Source organism: Xiphophorus hellerii, chromosome 2, assembly GCF_003331165.1.
Source record: "Xiphophorus hellerii strain 12219 chromosome 2, Xiphophorus_hellerii-4.1, whole genome shotgun sequence".
Lineage (NCBI taxonomy): Eukaryota > Metazoa > Chordata > Actinopteri > Cyprinodontiformes > Poeciliidae > Xiphophorus > Xiphophorus hellerii.
This window is the reverse complement of record NC_045673.1, coordinates 20,569,819-20,589,533: the sequence shown is the minus strand read 5'-3', so window position 1 is coordinate 20,589,533 and position 19,715 is coordinate 20,569,819. Positions and strand designations below refer to the sequence as shown.

The window sequence follows — 19,715 nt, the reverse complement described above, 5'->3', positions numbered from 1 at the left end:
AATTTGTCAGCTATACTTCATACATGTTAACTATTTAAAATTTAATAAATAAAATCAATGCTTCTTAAGTTCAAAGCAAAGAGACAAATCATTCAGAATGAGTCATCGTTGTGTAGAAACGAACAAATTGACATTTGACATTTCTCCGGTTTAACACCTTCATGTTTCTTCAAGTTGACGGATACAATTAGAGTTTCACTTTATGGGGGAGTTTTTTACACTTGTAAATTTAAATAGCCAGAAATCTCCCCCTGCTCAGAAAAAGAGGAACCTCAGCTTGCTTCTTTCACTTCTCCATTAAGTGTCCTTTAGAAAACATTTTTGTCGTGGAATACACATTTAGAAATGGCACATCTGGTGTGCATTAGACATTTCTATTTAATGACATTATAAAAAGCAGAAATAAAGAGATTCTTTTTTTTCCATCAGTGCTTGTTCCCTTTGCTCACACTAGCACCACGGACAACTTCTTCATTTCACAGCCAACGTCAGGTGTGGCTGGCACAGGCAACCATTATTTCCACTCATACATCAGAGTTCATGGCACTCAAAGAATGACACAAGACACAAAAAATAAAGGGAAAGTTTGTTTGCTTTTTTTTTTATCTTAGAAAAGCAGAAAATAAGCAGTTTGATGAAGATTAGAAAGAGAAAACCAACGGAACCCTCAGTGATGTTACAGAGACCAAGTTAGACAATCCCAAAGATAAACAATCCCCAACAAAAAAACAAAAATCAATAAAAAAGATGAAATTATAGAAAAGTCAAACCAGAAAAGGATAGCAAAGTGAGGCATCAATTCTACTGAGACTACTAGCCTGAAGCATTATTACAGTACATGCAGCTATGCAAACCTGGAGCTGAACTCCTCCAACAACTTTGTCCTACTTTGACTTGAAAAATAAAACATTTTAATAAAAATCCCAGTTTCCTCAGAATGCTGTCAGGACCAGATCTATATGTTTGTGGACATGAAACATTAATAAATCATTGTTTAGTGTTGAACATGCATCTAAATCTTTAACTCAAGTAACCTTCTTTCACCAGCATACATTGGACATTTTGATATTCCTGCCTCAGCGCGGCTTTTAATGAATTACTCAGGGATTATGGATGGCTTATTCCAGTTGCTTGATTGTCGTGAGCAACAGTATCAACAGGAAATGGGATATACTGTATATTATGTGATGTGAGTCAGTGAGGCTGAACTCCAGAAGGGAGGAAGGGATAGGAAAATACATCCTAAATCCCGACCGCAAAGAGTTTTACTCCTTTCTTTAGCGGCGTAATTTAATTATAAATGGAAAGTTTAAGTTCAGATTCTGATAACAGACCTGGTTTAGAAAAAACATTTAAAAATTTTTAAACGGTTGTACATGCCGGCCTGCAGAAGCCATCAAAAGCTATCATTAAAAGGATAAACTATAACTGTACATTTGGTGACTCACAAATCCATCCCTGATCAACAACCACTATATGACAGGCAATGTTTTCTTTCCTAGTTCTTATGCTCTAATATCCATGGCTAAAGGAGGCATAATTCTTTATATGTTCAATTACATATAATTAAATCCCCCCTAAGACTATTATGTTTTAAAAATATCTTTAAAATTATATACATTTGAGCATAAAGAGCAGTTATTGTGAATTATTACATTATTTTGGCTGGTGTTTGTTATTTTCAATGTTTTGAAAGTTCAACCTCAGAAAATAAGGGATTCATCTTACAATAAATGCTTTTAATTTGTAATTTTGGATTTTTTTTTGTATCTTTAATAGGGAAATAACATTTCTGTAGACCTACAACTACAACATCACAAGAACCTGAATAGAAAAATGAAATTGACGACTGCTTGCTCGACGTGAAATTAGATCCAAATGTGGATGTCCAGGCTGGCTCTTTTTAGCTCTACAGATTTCTCTGTTTTCTTCTGTTTTCTCTATTTTTGTTTCATTGTTTCCTTTCTTACATTGCTGCACATTTTCAAGCAACTTTTTCCCACTGAAAAAATGTAGCTTAGCAGGTGGAAGGCGGATGCCCTCGCATTAATGTCGTTTGAGTTTGTGTGACATGAACTGAGGCTGGAGATGTGGATTTGCAGTGAACTATGTTTTGCTTCCAGCATAGAAGAAAACCGCTCAGACAAACAAAAACACAACCATATTAATAGCATTTAATTTGCAAATAGCGGGAAATGAAACTTGTCTCATAAAATATCACTTCATTTTCCTTATTCTCCACCAACAAATTTTATATTTTTGATCTTCTTCCTTCCACATATAATTTAACACTTGTCTTGCTAAACATCATGGTCCCACCACACTGTCTGTGTATCTGTGTTGCAGTAAATTGGTTTTTAAACTTACATGGAAACAATCTGAAGAACAAAAGGTAACAATATAGATTATGTTCTGAAACTGATATTTTACATTGTGGTAATTTGGGTTTGTCACCATTACATTTTCCCCATAAAAAGCAGAAATAGCAAAAAGCAATTAATATGAATTTAAAGTCTAAAGCCAGCCAGCATCTTATTTACCAGCAGAGTTCACACTGTGGGAGTTTTTGATTCACATAGTCTTAGTTAAAATGAAAGTAGACACTCTTCCTAATTCTTGGGTCGTCTATGTCAAAAATAATAAATCTGAGTTGGTCTTTGCAAAGTTTAATTTGTTTAATTCTAACTTAAAGTGGACAAATTCCACACAGTCGGTTAATAAACAAAGATGAATCCAAAATTAAATAAAAATGGGAGCGCACACTTTTTGCTGGAGCAGCCATGCGCTCCTAATCAAATGCACTGTGATAATACAACACCTCTAAATGAGGAGAAATGTTGGCAGTTTGCGGTGGAGCCCACACGATGCAAGGGTGGGAAGAGACAAGCAATGACCTTGGAGAAACAGATCCATATGCAGCAGGATCTTGATGTTTTAAACCCTTGACCTGAAAGAAGTTGTACTTTCGCTTATAATGACGGCACATCTAAGGAAAAGAAGAGAAAATAATTCTGGGATCGGAGCAAAATTTCTTATAAAATTAATCACACAAGTGATGAATTAGAAAATAAAAAACAAGCAATTTAGCATAAAAATAAGAGTAATTGTCATAATAATTACAATATGTGAGTCATAAGGAGCGTGACCGAGCTGCAAGGTGACCTCTGGACTCAAACCGTAAAACAGAAATTAACACACATAACACCTGGTATTTTTCTGACTCATAGTGTCATACACCATCTCACTGCTACGGTCAGTAGCTCATGTTTCTACAGCCTGTCTACAGTTTAATAGTTTATAATAATTTACTGTGTGAAAACTCCCCTGAAGTGACTTAGGAACAGATGGTTAAAAATGGCTGTAAACATCGTTCTCCATGTAAAACACTGGAAGTCGGTCCATATTTACTTCTACGACCCCGTGTCTTTAGAATCTGTCCTGAACGATCAGATAAAACTCTTTTCTGCTCAATAATGAATCTGTCATTAAAATGTATTTTCTAAGTTAAAAGCTCTCTGCTGTGTGTCAAAAAACACTGGTTAGTCCCTTGAGTTGAACCGTTTTATGCCTAAATGATTGAACAAACTTTCCTCTGAAAATGGTCAAACTGTTCTGAGTAACGAAGGAGTGTTTTGACTGAGACTTGGAAAATGTTCCTGTCAGAACCCGTTTTCCTGCAGCGCTCTAATTTAACGCACCTTCTGTGTGTTTTCACTGAGGTGAACCTGAGTGAATGACTTCTCCTACTGCAGAAGTGTTGATCAATGCCTTGTTGAGCTGCTGAAGGAGGGAGAGAAGGGTTAGGTTACTATACGTTAGGTTCTGTCACAGCGATTATATTTTATAATTTAAATAGAGAGGTGTAGCTGTGAGAAACCTGAGAACTTGTAAAACTATCAGAGAAGCAGAATCCCTGTTTTCTGTCTTCTGATGCAAAAGAAAAAGGAGAGGAGACATATGCTTATAGTAAACACAAAATATGAGGTGTTAACCAGCTTTACCATAAATTACCACTAATACCAGCTGATGAATATTTAACACCTAGAAAACATCATATTAAAAGCACTTTGCTGCCATATAGCGCTCACAGTTTCACCCAGTTATGCCTGGTTTACAGAATTTGATACAAAATACCTACATTTATAAGTTTAACTTTAATTAACAGACTTCAAGTAATTTAGAATTTGGTTGACAGCAAATCAAAAAAAGAGGCTAACCAATCCGACTGAATTGAGTTTTTCTTTTTAATCAACCAATTCAAATTGCTGGACATACTTCCTCCTTTAAAATATTTGCTCAAAGTTAAAAGGATTACAAACTGGAAGGAAAATATGAGTCTGCTCGCATTCGGTAGTTAGACTTTTGGGTTTGTATTTAAATACTGGGATTTATTGGATATTTCTACGTGGGCGATGTCAGTATTCAAAACCAAACATTGAATATCCATTATATTTCATAATAAGCTTTGAATTTATCTGACGTAATGGCAATTTGATTGTACCAACAATATGGGTTCATAACAAATGATCAAAACATACAATGTTGCAAAAAGTGTTTGCCCTCTCAGGTTTCCTCTGGTTTTGCTTTATTTGGCACACTAAGTCATCAGGCAAAAGTTGAAATCAGACAAAGACAATCTGATTTAATCACAGCTGCAGTGGGTAACTTTTGTAAAAATATATATTTTTTTACATATTTGTTAAAACTGTCACTATGGCCTGACAGGAGAATATGACAGAAATAATCTGTGGGAAAAAAACTCCTCTTCTTTCTCCCAATGATGCTACTGCCATTTGCAGAAACGGACTGCACCCGGTCACAACCAACCAATCAGAGCAAGAAGGAGGATCTTAATGCTGTCAATCATGTTTGTGTATGCACTGCTTACGCCTTTCCCCCTCACAGGGCAGTGGTTCTTTTTACTGCCCCCCCTGACCGAGTCAAAGTCTGGGTTTTAATCTGACTGAGAATCTGAGAGATGACCCTAATGTGGCTGAATCAAACTAATTCTGTAAAGAAGAGTGGACCCGAACTCCCCCACAATGATTTAAGGGACTTTTTTCACTTCCCTCCAACGCTTGAGGGAAGCATTATTATTGCCACCCAGGGAGTCACAACCAGTTATTAGGTTTTGGAGATAATATTGTTTTCTCACATGCAGGTTGTTTGGAATAGCATTATTTCTTATGAATAAAATCATTATTTGAAAATTGTTTTGTGTGTTTACTACTTTGTCTGGTTAATGAACTGACAAATTTAAGAGACAAATAATCAACAGATTCTGTCTGGGAGAAGGCGATTAATTTTCAAAGCCTGGTACCTCCACAAGTTTATAACTACACACCCTGATATTATCCATTTGGGACAGTCACATGATGAAGATGATGATAATGATTATTATTAGGGTTTCCTACAATCTGTTTTCCTTTACGCAAAGTGTAGCTGTGTGCTTTTGCTGCTTAAATCCTCCTGTTCCTGTGCACACCTTTCTGTGTTTTGAACATGCACAAACATAAATCCGAGTGCGTGTTTCAGGGTAAATGCTCACTGAGGCATCCAATCTCAAGTCAGCGTGAATCGAGCTGCTATAACAGTGCGGTAAACCGTTTTACCTTCATGCATCACTGGAGCTTTATCTACAAAATGCTCTTCAAATTCATACCGATAATATCTGAAAAACATGCTAAAAGCATCACATTGCATCCAACCTCTTCCTTCCCTTAGAAACATGTCAATTCATATTAAACAGGCATTGTAAGTTTTATAAAAAGTGGAGTGTCTATAATAGAAACTCTTTTTTTTCTTCTTCTCATTTTAGTAAGATTTGTTTGTAAGAAAAAAAGACACTTGTTGAGGTTTTGGGAATGACGTGAAGGGGTCAGCGTGGTGAACGACTGACAGCAAAACCGACCGGTAACTTTTAGGGAAGGAGCACAACACAGGATCACAGATGGTCATTGTAAAGGCCGGTCAGCAGCTTCACTTCAGTTTCATGTTCTTTCGTGCACTCAACAATGAGCATCCAGCTGCTCCTGAAGGTAGAGTCGTAAAAATAAAAGAACTATACTGGAAACTACGTCCTAAAACAGATCCGATAAAATGAGTGTGTGCATTGGCTACATGAAACACTTCACTTGAAACAAAACTCTCCAGGCTTAGTTCAGCGGGGAGGGTCGGAGGAAAAACCAACAGTCTCAAAGTCGCAGTGTTCAGTGTGAATCTGTGGGTAATTTACCCAGGAAGATAAAAAAAATTCTGACTTCCTAATATGAATTCCCCCAGCTTACATCTCTCCTTTGAATTTTCTCTCTCGTCCTTCTTCTTAAATGTCCACTCTTCCACAGATTTACTCATCCACTCGCCGTCCCTTCAACCTTCCCTCACGCTGCTCCATATCTGTAAACTCGGAACTTCCCGAGTTTCTTCCTAATTGTTCCTCCATGGCAGTAAAATTTAAAGGATATAAATGTCAGGCGGTGGATCTAAGGCTCCTCTTCCCCGGTGGAAACAGCCAGTCTCATGGCCACAGAAAGGTGGTCGGTGAGGCCGGCCAGCTGAGTGATGAAGCTGAACTCTTCGATGTCCTGCAAAAGAAGGATAAATGTGTTCATGCAGCAAAATTAAGACAAAAAAGTAAATGCAGACACAGATAAAAAAAAAAAGCATGTACAGCGGAAGCAGTAGAAACTGAAAGGTAAGGTGATTGGCAGATCTAATTTCATCTTTTTTTTTTTTGAAACAGAAACTCTAAAATTGTTGGTATTGTTTATTTCTGTTCATTGTGGCCAATGAAAACCAAAACATCAAATTCTCAGAAAACGTATAAGACCAATAATAAGACCAAAAAGTAGCGACCTTTAGGAGATCTGCATTGTTGGGTCTGGTTTCTCTTACCTTCCTCTAGAGTCTAGACAATATTCTGTAGATTCTCTGTGGGGTTCAGGTCAGAGGAGTTTATCTTCTATTTAAGACATCACTCTGTGAACATCCAGGTTCTCTATCAGTGACCTTTTGTGGCTTAGCCTCTTTGTGGAGGGAGTTAGTGGCTGTCTGCTGGACAACTATTGAGTCAACATTTGCTCCTATAGTTGTGTAAGGCAACATTTCTCTACTGAAAATGATTTTTACTGGATAAATGTGACATTTTCTGGCTAAAAAGTACACATTAAAATGTTCTTTGGCTCTAAGATTGAATCATAAAAAATAAAAGAAAAGGACTTTAAGTATGTCACTATGTTCAACGTATCTGAAATTTTATCTTTCAATTTTTGAGTTAAACATTTAATCTATATTATTTTTGTACCAGTTAAAAGATGAGTTGCTTAATGCACAGCACACTTTTGTCATTTTCGGTTTCACTGACATCTGAAATGTGGCAGAGCGGAAGACGACCCCTGCAAACAGTTTCTGGATGATGTCATTGTGAAACCAGAGGTGTTGCTTGACAAGTGGGCGCTCAACTGGCCTCCCTTATTAGTGATATTTTTATATAAACATACTTATAAAATAGGGAAATAAATCGGCTCTCAGGATTTTTTAATATGATTTAGACCTTTCTCCTCTTGCTTAGACAGAAGTGTTGGGGATTTTCTTTCAGTGAAAGAAGATAAACAGCTATAAAGCGACTCATCATGGGACTAATGTATCAGATCCTTTTTTATTCAGTTTGTTTTATTGAGTTTCAACTTTTCTTCCATTAGATGTTTCTCATTAGATGTTAGTGTTATAGCATGCAACAATTTGCTCTGTCCTGGACTATGATGGGATTCATATTATCTTTCTTTTTCAAAGCATCAATTCTCTGGATGATGTTGATTGCAGGTCAGAGATTCACTGCAAACTTTAAAAGCCTCACATGAATGATTTACTTACAGACTGAATCTGCTACATTTTAATTTACAATACTATTTTAGGCTCTCACATCTTTAGATCCTTTTTTATTAAAAAAGCTAAGGTGCTAAAGAGCTTTGAAGAAAAAGGCATTTAAATATGCACCCAGGACTGCTGCGAAAATACCTGCAAATTAACGAAATGGATCATTTTCAAAGAGCTCTTCCTTCATCCTTCCTTCAACACCTGATTGTAAATATTTTGCATAATTTGCTTTTAATGAAGCTTCTTAGCTTTGATTGCAAAACCTGTTGGTTTTCGGGAAGTCTCTTGGAAAAACAGATCTCAATTAAATCAATATTAACTCAATTTCTACCATGTTTTTTAATCATAATGCAGGATTTCAGCTGTGTCTGCATCCTGGTGTGGGTTTGGACTCCATAGACTTCCCCTTGTTACTGATGCCGTTTGTGGTGTTTGGGGATCGAGGTGGATCTTCCTTTGCAGGACGTAGTCTATTAGGGTATTTGCTTCTTTAAATGTTTTAGGATATTACCATAATCAAGAACATGAGTGGTTTTTAGTGAAGTAGTTTCTAAGATTCTAATCTTGAAAAAAGGAGCCCATGTCCCTGATGGGAGCCTAGCTCTACTGTGTCAAGGTGAAGACAGACCTGATCGAAAAAGGTCAAGTCCTCAGATCTGTGACCCATTTACATTGCAGATTTTGACTATTATCATAAGGTGCTGACTGTAGACAAAATAAAAAGACACAAGATCAGTACTGCCATTGTTGTGTTAAGATGACAGGGCCATCCCCAGGCTGTTACCACAACTTCACATGTCCTCATGTTTCTAGTATTTCTTTCACTGGAAGTCCAGGGACGAGGTTAAACACATGTAAACAACCTCTGAGTCAATCAGACTCAGCAACCTCGTTCTGTACTTTCCAACACCAGTTACTTCCTCTATTTTTACTTACTGCAGCTGCTAATGATAACAGAAACTCCACAGATAAAATTATATTATTACAATTAACACAACAAGGCCAGAGATTTGACAGGCATGCTCATAAAAATTAAAGCCAATACTCAAAAGTCTTGGTGTGTAAGACTCCTGACACCCATTCTTCCCAGCTGCAGATCTCTTAGTGCATACCACTCATTGCTCTGGATATGGGAAAGGCCTTGGCTATGTCTTAATTGCTTCTTTGTCTCATCAGGTTCTGGGAGGTTTTCTTAAACTTGGTTTTTAGTGACTTCTTCTGGCTGTGTGCTTGATTTACTACCACGGCAGAAGGCCTTCCTAGCCCATGAGATTACATGATGGACAAAGTCTGAGCCAGATCTTAATAACGGGGAACATTTCAGCCCCCTGAGGTACTTTCCAACAACAATCACTGACTATTGTCATTTAGAGGGATACTTCAACTGCTAATGAGACAACCAACTCTATAGCTAAAAAGTTAAAGCAGGGGTCTCAAACTCCAGTCTTCGAGGGCCGCAGTCCTGCAACTTTTAGATGTGCCTCTGCTGCACCACCTGAACAGAATAATTAGGTCATTAAGGCTCTGGAGAACTGATCTACACCAGGAGGAGGTCATTAAGTCATTTCATTCCAGTGTTTTGTACCTGTGGCACATCTAAAAACTGCAGGACTGCGGCCCTCGAGGCCTGGAGTTTGAGATCCCTAAGTTAAAGCATCAAAGCTAATAATTTAACAGTTACACTGAAAATAATCATTGATCTTTATGATATGCTTGTAAACACATTTCAGATTAAGAACTGATGTAAAGTACTAGAAATAGCAAACAAAAATATTGAAAATGGTTATCCGATTAGCTTTTATTGAAGAGATATGAATTTCAGTACTCTGCCACAAGGTGGCGACACCTGGCTGCAGTTTATAAGAAAAGAGGCTGAAAGCAGGAGGATGAGAGTGAGTCGTCTTCATGTAAATGATGGGTTTTGGTTTTCTAATGTCTGACAAAGACTCTGTTGTTTATATCTAAATGGTTCCGGTTTGTGTTGCTTTGTTTTGTTGTTCGGGTCCCTGGGTTCAGTCAAAGTCTTCCTGTGGGTTTGATAAGCGTGTCGTCCAGAGTGAACCGCAAGCAGAAGCCTGAGAGCAAATTCTAATAAAAAGTGTTGTAAATATTCTGTATAAGTTGATTAAACTGAAATAAAAGTAACTGCTGCCTGGTTCTACTCTTTACATATTACTTCTAAGGATATAGTTGTTGTGAATCAGGGATGATTGAAGCAGAAAAAAGGCTCAATATTCAGATTTTGTCTTTTTGTTAAAACTTGAGTATAAAATTTGCTTTAATCAATAGGTTTTTGAAAATAAGTCTCATTGTTCTAGTAGGTGAAACTTTGTAACTTTTTCAGTTTGTAGAGTCAAATTAGACTTTGCAACAAGTTGGGTGTTCATATCTTTTTTGATCTCATTCCCACCTATTTCGTCAGATGCAGGTTTAGATCGGCAATGTTTTACTTTTAGATTAATGCGTTTATGTAAATCTCGATAATTAAATATTTAGCATGACATAAAATCATAGTGGCTTTGAAACACTGCAAAGGAGACTTGTGTAGATAATTTCAGTCCTGTTAGGACCTTTAGTTTGACATATTCTGTACATATTATCTGAAACAAAAGTCAAATGTAAAAAATGCTTTCCATTCACTCTCAGCATTCAGTCTTGAGTTTATATCTGCTGCCAATTTTAGAAAATCTTATTAACCAAATGCATATGAGCACAGTCTCTCAGAATATTAACAAAACAATAAGATTGAAAGGAAGGCTGCCGGAGCACTGAGAGCAACACAGAAGGAGCTGCAGGCATTTTCAGATATAACTAATTACGATCTACAAGTGACAACAATCCTGCATTCACCACATATCTGCACTCAGGGAGTAAAGGTTCAATTCAGATTCTTCAACACACAGGAATACATTTCATCATCTCTTTCATCATCTACCATTTTCCAGTCCTGCTGAATGCCTTCATCGCTGTAGAGGATGTAGTCGATCCGGCGTCCATTGCCCTTCAGTGGGATTTTCCGGCCCTTCTGACTGCTGGCAGGACACTGGTTCTTACTGGGAGGGAACACCAGGTATTCCTTCCTCCCCTCTTCGTTCTCCATCACTCTGTAAGGACAATCAGATTCACTCACTTACAGAAGTGGGCTCACTGCAGGACTTAAAAGTATGCCAGACTAAGAGTTTCTGTGAGTGGAAAATAAACATAGCGTGGTTTAACACAAGTGACAACAATGGCTGCCAAAATGTTTAACATGAAGTGGAAAAAAAAAGAAGTTTGACACAGTAAGTTTAAACCCATGTGAGACTTACTTTTGTAAACTTTCAGGTGAACTGACGTCATCGTCATAAAGGCCACTGGGATCCAGCAGAGTCCCTGCAGAAGAAACCAATAAAATAAAAAAGGCTGAAATGTAGACATGTATAAGTGGCAGTCTTACTAAACCATGTTCAATCTTTTCAATGTGCATAAACATTTAAAATGTAATTGTGTTTTGCAGTTTTCTCCTCACAGAGTTCATGCGCAGTGTTCCTGTTGGTGATTGGTTGAATCATATACCTGGCAGGTTTCGGTCTGAAGTAATATCTTACCTTTACCAACATCTTTTTTTTGACTGAAATTAATGTTATGGACCCAACCTGAATTTGAGAAATAGTATGTTGGGGGAACTAAAGATCGGCACGATGGCAAAGAGGCCCTGGAGCTCATTACCAAACATAAACATAAAAATACAACATGAAACATGCAAAATACCATTAAAATAATGGTTTAATGGCTGTAATGCCAATGAAGAATTTTCCATGGATTTCATTGATCAACTTATATTGTCGTATATATAGCAGCAAATCCGGGTCAGATTTTGAGACGTTGTGGACCGCCAAGCAGACGTCCGTCCACTCCAGTTGCGTAACACTAAACCATCTCTGCATCCTCTTTATCGATCTGAGGCTTGCTTTGCAATGTGGCCCTCTCTGTGAAGTTCAGTACTTTATCTCCAGAATAGCTTTCACAAAAGCAACAGCTTTTCAAGAGAGGATGCTGTTCAGTGGGTCGCTATCTGCCTTCGCAATCCTCAGACTCCAGTATTCTCTCATACAGCGGAGAGATGTGACGGTGAGAGGAGAGATGAGCACTCAGACGTTTTTCACAATGAGGCTGGATAACGTGATGGAGGCGGCTCCATATGAAGAGAGAGTCCAGTCAATTTACAAGTGCTCGGAGCTCTTAAGAGAAGTGGATGTTTGATGTGCAGACAGCAGTTTTCACAACTCTAAGAGGAGATTTTTACGATTACTGGAATAAAGAGGAATGAGATTTCATGCGGGAACTTTGTGCTTCACAGAGTGGAAGTTATTTACACCTCATTTGGGAAAGTGCTGCTACTCAGTCTTGGCAAATGGAGGGTTTTTGTACCATCATGGTGAAAATATGTGTACATCTTCTGTGCTTTCAAGAAGAGAAGCAGCCAGATGCTGATGATGAAAAGCACTTGACAGTCATCAGCGAAGTCGCCACTATTAAAAGCAAAAGTTTTGAAGAAACATTGTATTCTTCAAAACGATGAAGAATATGTTTTATTATAGTTTGTGTCAGCTTACTGACTGTATAATTTTTGACAATTTGCAACCAGGCTTTTGCCAACTTCTTTACATCTGTTTACCATCCCTTACTGTCATAAACAGTTCAATGTGAAGGTGAAGACTCAAAAAGAGGAGCACTGGGTTCAACGTCTCTGTATATCACATTATTCTAGAGTCAAATGTCACAGGTTAGCATTAGCTAAGTCCAAACTGGGTCAACAGCAGGACAATGATTCCAAACACAAGAATCCAAATGTTCCATTGGTCCAATTCAAAGTCCAGTACTTTAAACAATTTTGGTTTAGCTTAGGAAAGCTCAGAGAAACAAAAGTCTGGAACCCTCAACAAATGACGATGTTGAGTCGAGAGACGGATAAGGCCGTACGGAAAACTGCTGAGCGTCACTGGGTCTGAAGGTGGTTCTGAAACATGGATGTATTTCGATTTTTCCATGACTGAAGAAGAGTTTCTCTCTTCTCGGTGGTCAACGTGACCTCAGTTTCTCTGAGCTAATGAATCCTGATGTCATTCACACTCTGCGTCGCACCGGAACAGAGAAAACATGCGTTCTTTCACTTAGTTTCCACCCACACTTCCTCATTTCCAACAGAGGCCACGGTTTCTGTTCTCGTTGGATTGTTTTCCTTCCCAAAGTACATAATGGGTCACAAAAGAAGACGGAACTTTAAACCAGGGAAATACAAATAAATACCGGACATTACTGTGAAAAATAGCGACATGTTAACTCCAGATATGGTTTTAATAAAGTACTGACTCCTAGTGACTGTATTCTGAAACTCATAGGCCAAATGTTGAGGATGTTCTAAAACGAGGGTTATCCATGGATTCAACAAGACTGACAATGAGAAAGCTCTGCAAATTCAGTAAAGATTAGAAAGAGAACTTTAGCAAGTAGAATTTTTCTAGTGCAAAATTCAAAAATAATATGATAAAATAGTGTCACATAAACACACAATTAATATGTGTTACAATGGTTAATAGAAGCTGTGATCACAAGGACAACCATGAACTGAAAACTGCTGGAGCACAAAATCTGATTGTCCTCAAGAACATCACCAGGGATTAAGAAACTGATGACTGAGCAAGGAGTCATCTGAGAAAAGCTTAGATTAGACAAATATTGAACTTTTTGTCCACAATTATGTAATCAAATTAGGAGGATTTAAGGTTAGGATTTCAAGAGACCTAAGAACACCTAAAATCAGGAGCAAGAGAGGAGAAAGATCCCACAGACAAATCAAAACAGGTGGTAGAATGGATAAAGCATCCTAACATGGATTGTTAGGATGGCCTTCCAAAAGCAAAGAATGAAACCTCACATCTCAGTGAGACTCAACTACATGAATGAAAAATGAATGGATGAAAAACAGCCCACAATAAAAGCTGAATCTGTAGCAGAAAAGCAACCAATTTTCTGCAAAGACTGGTGGTGTGTAGATATTATATATGATGTATGTTGTACATTGATTTTGCACTGGGAAAAGATCAATTTAAATGGGTCATTAATAAACAGCATTGATCAAAAATTGGACTGATAATGACTGCAGATAAACTTTTAGGTTAAAAAAATGTCAAATTAGAAATTAATACGTGATAAAACACACCTTAAAATGGTTGACATGTTCAACTCATAGTCATTTTGCAACTTCAGGTAATATTTTGTCCTCCAAATCTATTAGTTGGTATTTATCTTGTCATTGAATATTATTTTATGAAGATAATTTACCTCATCTGACAAAAAAAACTCCCTTGACTCATATTTACTCATTTATTTGGCATTTGTTTGCTTAATATGAACTGGTCAGTGCTTAATTTGTTGTTTAATTACCAAAAACAGACATGTTGGTGAAAGTTTTAATTCTTGCAGCTTCAGTCAAGATACATTGATTGTTTTTGAAAGCCGTCTCATGCTTGCTGATGATAACAGGCTCTCACAGCAGCTGTCAGGTTTGACTCTGCTGTTGCTTCTTGCTGCATGTTTTTATATATGCCAAGTCTTCTTTGGATTACCTTTGTGAAACATGGTAATCTTCACCTTCATTGATTCCTCTTTTCTCTGCTCCCGCTGAGCTGCTACAGAGGAAACGCAGAGCCGCTACTTTTCCAGCTTGCTACAAAAATGATAAATAAGCTCTTCTCCAAACAAGCTCTTTCACTCTGTCCTGCCCACACTGTCCCCGAAATACCGCTGGCCTAAATAATGCTTCACATCCAGACCAAAAGCCTCCCGTCTTTGCGTCACTAATGCCCATGCATCAGCCCTGCTGTGCTGGTGGTATTTTAATTCACATCCTGATTTAGCCCGAGGATGCAGATTGCGGTCCGCTCTGCTCTGAGCCCGTTTGCTGCAGCGACACCTGGGATTGTGGATGTGTCATAAGCTTCGGGTGACACTGAAATCATTGTCGGCGTGAGGCGAACTTGAGTGGATGTGTTCTTACCCAGAGCCCACGGTTTGTCCTCCCCCGGCCCCAGGCGACATGGGTCCTTGTACTGAGAAAAAAGTGTGTGCTGCTGCTCCAGTTTGTCTTCTGGAAAAGTACAGATACACAAACCAACCGTGGACGTTAAAATAATAGTCACGGCTTGGAATACACCGAAAACTTACTGCAAAAGTATTGATTTAAATATGATGTATTTTGTGGATCTTTTTAAATAAAGCTTTAAAAACATTTACACCATCAATCAACACTAGATGGCAGCGAAGGGGAATTTTTTACTTTACAATTTACTTGGCACAGAAAAGAAATTTTTATCTTGAGTCTCTATGTTATGGATATATGTTCTAATTTCAAAGAGTTTGTGATAAAGTAAGATGAATGTGAGAAATCCAAGTATGTTTAAAACTACTCCTTTTTAAGCTTTATTATTATTTGCTTCTAAACATAAATGCGACTCAACAAATACACTCCTCGTAGAAATCTTCAGACTGAGGAGAAGGCTGTAATTATTCAAATTTCACACAGTTGGATTATAACCAGGGTTTAAAGAAAAATGCATGAATAAGAAATGGGAACAAGAGATCCAAATAAATTAAAAATGCAATAAAGAGTAGACAAACTACTGAAAACTGCAAACAGGTTGGCTATGAGCCACCAACACTGAATGGACAGAGGCAGTAACTGATTCAATTTAGTACAAGTTGTACTACTTGTACATTTAGCAGTAATTTTACTGCACCAAAGTTTTTATTTTTACTTGAGTACTATTATTATGAAGAATTTCTACTACTATTTTTGAGTAAAATGTCTGGCTACTCCACCCACTGTGTCAGTAACTTCATTAAATGAAATATAAACATGTTTCAATGCATCAGATGGACCTCTAACAAACTGTTAAAAACAAATGAGATTCAGTAATAAAAGTGTTAATCATTTATGGGTTTTTTTCCATTTTTTTTCTCCGAAGAGTTTTTGCGGCGCTAGTGGCTCGTATTTTTGCTACAGTAGGCAGACAGGAAGGAGGGTGGAAGACATGCGGCAAAGGTCGTCGGGACCGGGAGTCGAACCCACGACGTCCGCGTCGAGGACTAAGGCCTCCAAACGTGGGGCGTGCTAACCCCCTGCGCCACCACAGCACGCCCCCAATCATTTATGTTTTAGTCACTGAAACTACTGAAGTTAATCATGCTCGACTGCTCCATGTTGTAGTTCTGCTGACTTTTACTTTGAAGGTTAACGACATTAACATCTGCACACCTGAAACACACCAGGATCGTGCTGGCGGATGGGATACAGGATGTAGCTCTGTGTACCTGAAGAGCAGTTATCAAAGTTGAGGTCTCCCAAGATGACATCGAAGGCCACCAGGTCCTCCAGCACCTTCTCGCCTTCAGGGGACTGGGATGAGGACTGGCGAAACTCGGCCCCCCACTGGAGGAGGAGGTCCAGCTGCTCGCAGCGGACCGACGAATCGCCTGGATGCAAACGAAAACCACCGGAGCATGTTTGTCCACTCTGAGCTAAAAACAGGCTCATCCAGAGGCTACTATATCTGCTTTAGTTGTTTTTTTTTCTTTTTCATGTTATTACATAACACGGGAGTTAGAGAGACTGTTAGCGTGTTTGTTAACACCGAGGTCTGCTGCATCTATCAACTGCTGCCGGTAAATCTGAGGAGGGAGGAGGCGAGCGGCAGAGGGGGAGGCAAAGGGTGAGAGCATCCGAGAGAACAGATGAACAGTGGAAGGTGTGAGAAACAAAGACGTGTCAAGATATTGGAGGGCGAGTAGGTGGCTTTGGCTTTGATTACTCTGGGCCGCAGCTCAGCTCCATGTGAAATGTTTGTGTTTTATCAAAATTTACAAAAAAAAAAAAATGTAATAAAAAAATGGAAGAAACTGAGGAATGTTGTTAAATTGCTTGTGAATGTGTTTGAACAGGAAGATTTAAGGGAAGAAAACATTTAAGTGAGACTTGTGCACTCATGAGTGAAAATGTATTTATTTTTTCTTTATATTTAAGTTTTTGAAAAGCTTTTGGTCGGTGTTGAATTGTCAAAATTCAGCCATGCTGAATATCACGCAGCTTTACGAGGTTTATATTCAAATTTGTTGATAGAATGTAACAACCTTTGTGGGAATATCGAATTGGATGTAGCGCTGAGTGCTGCTTTCAGAAAGAAAGAGTGTAGCAATCTCACCAAAATCTTTTAAAGGTATTAAAGTTCAATAGTTTATTATTGCAAACTTTTATTTAGAAATGATGATAATTTGGCACGAGAGATAAGTCTTGAACTGTATTTTTAGCTAACAGGTTATAATCCAGATTATCGAGAAAAATCAGAGCTCCTCTCGGGACCTGACGGGAGTTCTGATTTCATTTTCTTTCATTTCGCTCACAGACATTAAGTATACATAAACTTCAGATGAAATAATATAAAGTATAAAAAGGGACAGTATCTGTCTGTACAGGTGATTCCTTATAATAGAAATTAAAATAGAGGCACTGTGAGAATGGTAACACGGTAAATAAATGAAAAAAGAAAATTCTATGGTATCATTGACAAAAAGAGGTGGGAAACAGAAATCTGGAGTGACTTTAGGCAGATCCACATGTGTGCCACAGTTTGTACATATCTGAGAAGCTCACAGGTGTGCAGAAGAAAACACACCAGCTGCTGCTCACTTGAAACCCCCCAAACCTCCACTCAGGCGCTGAATTATTAACTTCAGTTCATGCTCGGTTACAGATTCAGTCCGCCTGCATCTTTTGCTCGACTCAGAAAAAAATTCAGACCCGTGGTCTCACTTCTTTCTTCTTTCTCCCTCACTCACATCGCAACCCCCTTCACCTTAAGAGGGGGGTTTATCTGTGGTGTATCTTTAGAAGCAGCCCTGATTCTGCTATATTTAGGCCTGCAACAAGAGTAGGAGAAGCCCAGAATAGCAGGAGAGGAAGGGGGTGGAGGGGTTGTCTTTGGTAAAAAATGAGCGTGGCATTGACCGGGAGGCTTTAAATAGGTCTGTGACGCCTTCAACAGCGTGAGGCAGTCGCCATGGGAACAGCAGACGGAGGGTTTTGACGCACTCCTTTAGCTAAATTTCCGAACGTGAAGGCAGACATTGGTAACAGACATTCAGAGCGTAAAAGCAGCTTAGACCTACATGCAAACAGATGGACCGCAGAGTAACTGAGCAGCGGCTACTGTACCTTCTATGGCGTGGAGGTGCGTGCAGGTGAGGTATCCCACCACCCTCTGCTCCTGATGGGAGGTGCCCACGTGAACCTGCAGGGACGAGACGCCACACAATGTCAAGGAAACCGTTCTAGCAGGACCAGCGTTGTTTTCTACCTCAGCAATGAAGTAGTTTGTCTGTTGAATTAAGCCACATAGGCTTGTCTCACTTAATTTTCCCCTTTTCTGACACATTAACTAACAAAATGGTCACACAATGAATAGATAATCTGAACTACTTGTTCATAATGTTATGCCTGAATGGCTTATGCTCTTATTAAATGTCCCTGATCAAGTGGCACCTCGACCACACATTTGCTGTGGCAATCAGCAAGTTTCTGTCTGGATATTTGACCTCTGCCCTCAGGAGAAATTCCAGGTTAATGACATTGGTCGATTTCCTGGCACAGACGAGGCTTTTAGGCAAAGGTCCAAACATTTTCAACGAGGTTGGTACTTTGGGAAGAACATTCCAGTGCTGTAAAAACCTTTTGCACTACGAAAACTGATATATTAAAAATGCTAAATAATTTTGTCGATTTATTTATTCATTTTTTTTTGCCTGCTCTGCAATAAATTAAATAAGCAATATCTTTATAAAACACAACATTTTGACATTGGTCTAGAACATGTGCCTTAATAAAATAAAAGGTATAGTTTCCTATTATTTGGGTCAAATTCTTTCTAAGGTTATTCCCAGCAGCAAAGCTGAGAACTTTCTTTGAAAACTCCTGCTGTACTTAGTGACGTTTAATGAGTGGCTATGTTCAAGTCTGTTTTTGAAAAAAAAAATATATATAATAAATAAATGACTGAACGTTTGAGACCTCTCTTAGTATGAAATTAAACTAACATTAAACATGGCTTAACGCAATATAATAATTTTCCGTCCAAGAAGGTACAGATCTGAGAAAATCTTATGCAAAATAATTACAAACAGACCCGTTCTGCATCAGCTCCATTTGTCAAAGGAACACATTTGTCCCAATCTTCAAAATTATCCCACTTATCCCACTGGCTGCAAAGTAGCAACATGGGAAGTTAGCTTGTGGATCCTGAATGGCACACCAGCAGAGCATTATGGGAGTTGTAGTATTAGTAAAAAGACGTGTAGCAGCTCTTTAATGGAGCTGCTAAATGTTCAAACTCAAACTATTTTGCCCAGAAGAAAGGAAGTTGGTTAGAAGGGTGAGGAGTAGCATTCAAATGCTTTTCTCCTGATTCTGCTGCAGCCTCTTCGCATTTTCGGTTTGTAGGGAGACTCTCCAGTCAGCTGGTTCTCTGCACTGATTGTGCTCTAATTTGTCTAAATACTGGCTGCTGCAGCTGTGATATTAGCATGTTGCAGCGGAGTTGATTGATGTTGCATAAAAAGCAAAGCTGCAGTGAACTCTGCTAGAAGCCTGCTGCCTTCTCTGAATCCTGATGTTCCTGCTCCAGAGTACAGATACAGATCTGCTTTATCTCAGTCACATGACAAAATTACAATTTGTGGACTCGTGTTTTTCATTTATTTGGTTGAAACACAAAGCTAAATATCCTGTATTATTATTATTATTGTTACTT

The 19,715-nt window shown here is 38.4% G+C and overlaps 1 protein-coding gene across 2 annotated transcripts in view; it reads right to left on the bottom strand.

Moving 5' to 3' along the window:
* Positions 1-574: 574 nt before the first annotated feature.
* The window catches only part of smpd3 (sphingomyelin phosphodiesterase 3), a 74,884-nt gene continuing 55,743 nt past the window's right edge, over positions 575-19,715 (bottom strand). For both annotated transcript variants that reach the window (XM_032587252.1, XM_032587263.1), the window contains 6 exons: positions 18,125-18,200; positions 16,228-16,389; positions 14,915-15,004; positions 11,184-11,247; positions 10,811-10,979; positions 575-6,584 (listed from right to left, as the gene is read on the bottom strand). In XM_032587252.1, coding sequence (XP_032443143.1) covers positions 6,483-6,584; positions 10,811-10,979; positions 11,184-11,247; positions 14,915-15,004; positions 16,228-16,389; positions 18,125-18,200 — 663 coding nt within the window. In that variant the 3' untranslated portion in view covers positions 575-6,482. The remainder of the gene's footprint in view (positions 6,585-10,810; positions 10,980-11,183; positions 11,248-14,914; positions 15,005-16,227; positions 16,390-18,124; positions 18,201-19,715) is intronic.